Raw genomic sequence first — 2,188 nt, forward strand, 5'->3', positions numbered from 1 at the left:
GGATGCGCTCCCAGGCTGCAGCCCACACTGCTCCCAGGAGCCCCATTCCAGCTTGGCTCATGGAGCTCACGCCAGCACCATGCTGGATGTGGAGGGGCCCTTGGGACAAGCAGAATTGCTTTCCTTTGGACACGTTGATTCAAACTTTAGTCTTCTAGGCCTCTCCATTGTTCAAGGGTAGGGTTTTTCTTCACTTTTTTTTCTTTTTCCTGTTAACCTTTAAAGCTAACGAAGCCATCGTCCACATCAGGAACCGATGATGAGGGGCCCAGCAGGCTTCCTCCTTTGCTTGCTGCTGCTGATGGCCCCCCATTGCACAGAGGTGGCCGCCCAGGAGGTCCAGACCGACCCCAAAATGCCATGTGCCAACTGGATGGGAGGAGCGCCCGGCTACCCCGGCCACAATGGGCTCCCAGGCCGGGACGGGAAAGATGGAAAAGATGGACAAAAGGGAGAGAAAGGAGAGGAAGGTTGGTGAGGGGCAAGGGGTACGTCGGTGCTAGAGCCCGTGGGCAGCCCCAGCCCTCAGGGCCAGCCCCGGCAGGTCTCTCACATCTGGTAGGTCCATGCCCAACCTTTGTCCAGATGGCTTTTGAATATCTCCAGGGATGGACATTCCACAACCCAAATCAAAGAGTTTGGTCTGGTGGTTGTTTTTCCAATGAATGATGTTTTTTCAGGCATGCTGCTCTCGGCAGCTCTGCACACAGCCAGGGGGGTGAGTGGGCTTTCCACTCGCTGATTCAGCTCATGGGGGGTGTTGAGGTCATCCAGCCTTTCCTCAGGGAACACCTCTTGCTCCACACTGCTGAGCAGACCCTCATGCCACAGACCCCTCTGCGTTTCGGGCCGGTGGGTAGTGGCTGCTGGCACAGTGCAAACAATTCCCCGTCCCCACTCTGTCCCCCAGGTTTGCAAGGCCCCAAAGGTGACCAAGGCGAAATAGGAGTCCTGGGGCGGGAAGGGCCGAGAGGATTTCCTGGCTACCCAGGGCAGAAGGGGGAGAAGGGCGAAGGCGCCTTCGTCTACCGCTCTGCCTTCAGCGTGGGGCTGACGGAGCGAGCCCCCCACCCCAACGTCCCCATCCGCTTCAGCAAGATCTTCTACAATGAGCAGAGCCACTATGACGCCAGCACCGGCAAGTTCCTCTGCAACATCCCCGGCATGTACTACTTCGCCTACCACCTGACAGTCTACCTGACAGATGTCAAGGTCAGCCTCTACAAGAAGGACAAGGCAGTGATCTTCACCTACGACCAGTTCCAGAAGAATAACGTTGACCAAGCGAGTGGCTCCGTCTTGCTGCACCTCAGCGCTGGAGATGAGGTCTGGCTTCAGGTGTACGGGGAAGGGGACAACAATGGCGTCTATGCTGACAACATCAACGATTCCACTTTCATGGGCTTCCTCCTGTACCCAGACCTGGACGTCCATTAAAGGAGGGGGTGCTACATGGGAGAGGACAAGGTGGCCTAACCCCAGACAGCGTCCTGGGGCACTGGCACTATAGGTATACTGTATTTACCAGAAAATTGCCTTTTGCAGGGGCAACAATTGCCAAGGGTGGACTGTATCTCCTGCGAAATCAGTGAGGTTATACATCAGTGACTTCCATGGGGCCAAGAGTTCACTTCTACGTCTGCTCTTGCTCTCCTTGTAGAAACCTGGGCCCAAAGTCAAACATCACTCCTGCCATGAAACAGTAACTCTCAAGATGGGCTAAGCTTTTTTTACATTTAAAGCTGATAAGAGAAAAATTGCTTACATTTAAATATCACATTCTAAATTTCCCTTTTTTAGCTACCTAAATTCATTTAAACCAATGGTAAATGTTTTAGCTAGCATTTTAAAATTTGAGTAGAAGAGGGAGAAGACCATTCACAAAAGCTACCTCTGCTCTTGTTTTCAGCTGGAACAGATGGGTCTGTTTTTTCCATTGTAACTCCCTGTCTTATTAGGGCCTTTGACTTCCACCCACGGTTTGTTGTCTCCCTTCTTTAGCCCAGATCTTTGAATATATTCAGATTATTAACTTTCATTGATTTTAATCCTTTGATTTTCCTTTTATGTTTATCCCCTATCGTTATCTCTAACGTAGACAGCACGCTTGTTTAGGGCAGGGATCTTCTCTTTTGATTTATCTGAAAAGCCTTATGAATATCAGTGAGGCTACATGACAAAAGCAGCC

General features: G+C 51.4%; 1 protein-coding gene across 1 annotated transcript; it reads left to right on the plus strand.

Moving 5' to 3' along the window:
- Positions 1-250: 250 nt before the first annotated feature.
- ADIPOQ (adiponectin, C1Q and collagen domain containing) lies at positions 251-1,462 on the plus strand. The gene is made up of 2 exons (XM_075509141.1): positions 251-470; positions 911-1,462. Exons 1-2 carry the CDS (start codon positions 257-259, stop codon positions 1,435-1,437), a joined length of 741 nt encoding a protein of 246 aa, XP_075365256.1. The 5' UTR covers positions 251-256; the 3' UTR covers positions 1,438-1,462.
- Positions 1,463-2,188: the final 726 nt, after the last annotated feature.

This window comes from Mycteria americana, chromosome 7 (assembly GCF_035582795.1).
Source record: "Mycteria americana isolate JAX WOST 10 ecotype Jacksonville Zoo and Gardens chromosome 7, USCA_MyAme_1.0, whole genome shotgun sequence".
Lineage (NCBI taxonomy): Eukaryota > Metazoa > Chordata > Aves > Ciconiiformes > Ciconiidae > Mycteria > Mycteria americana.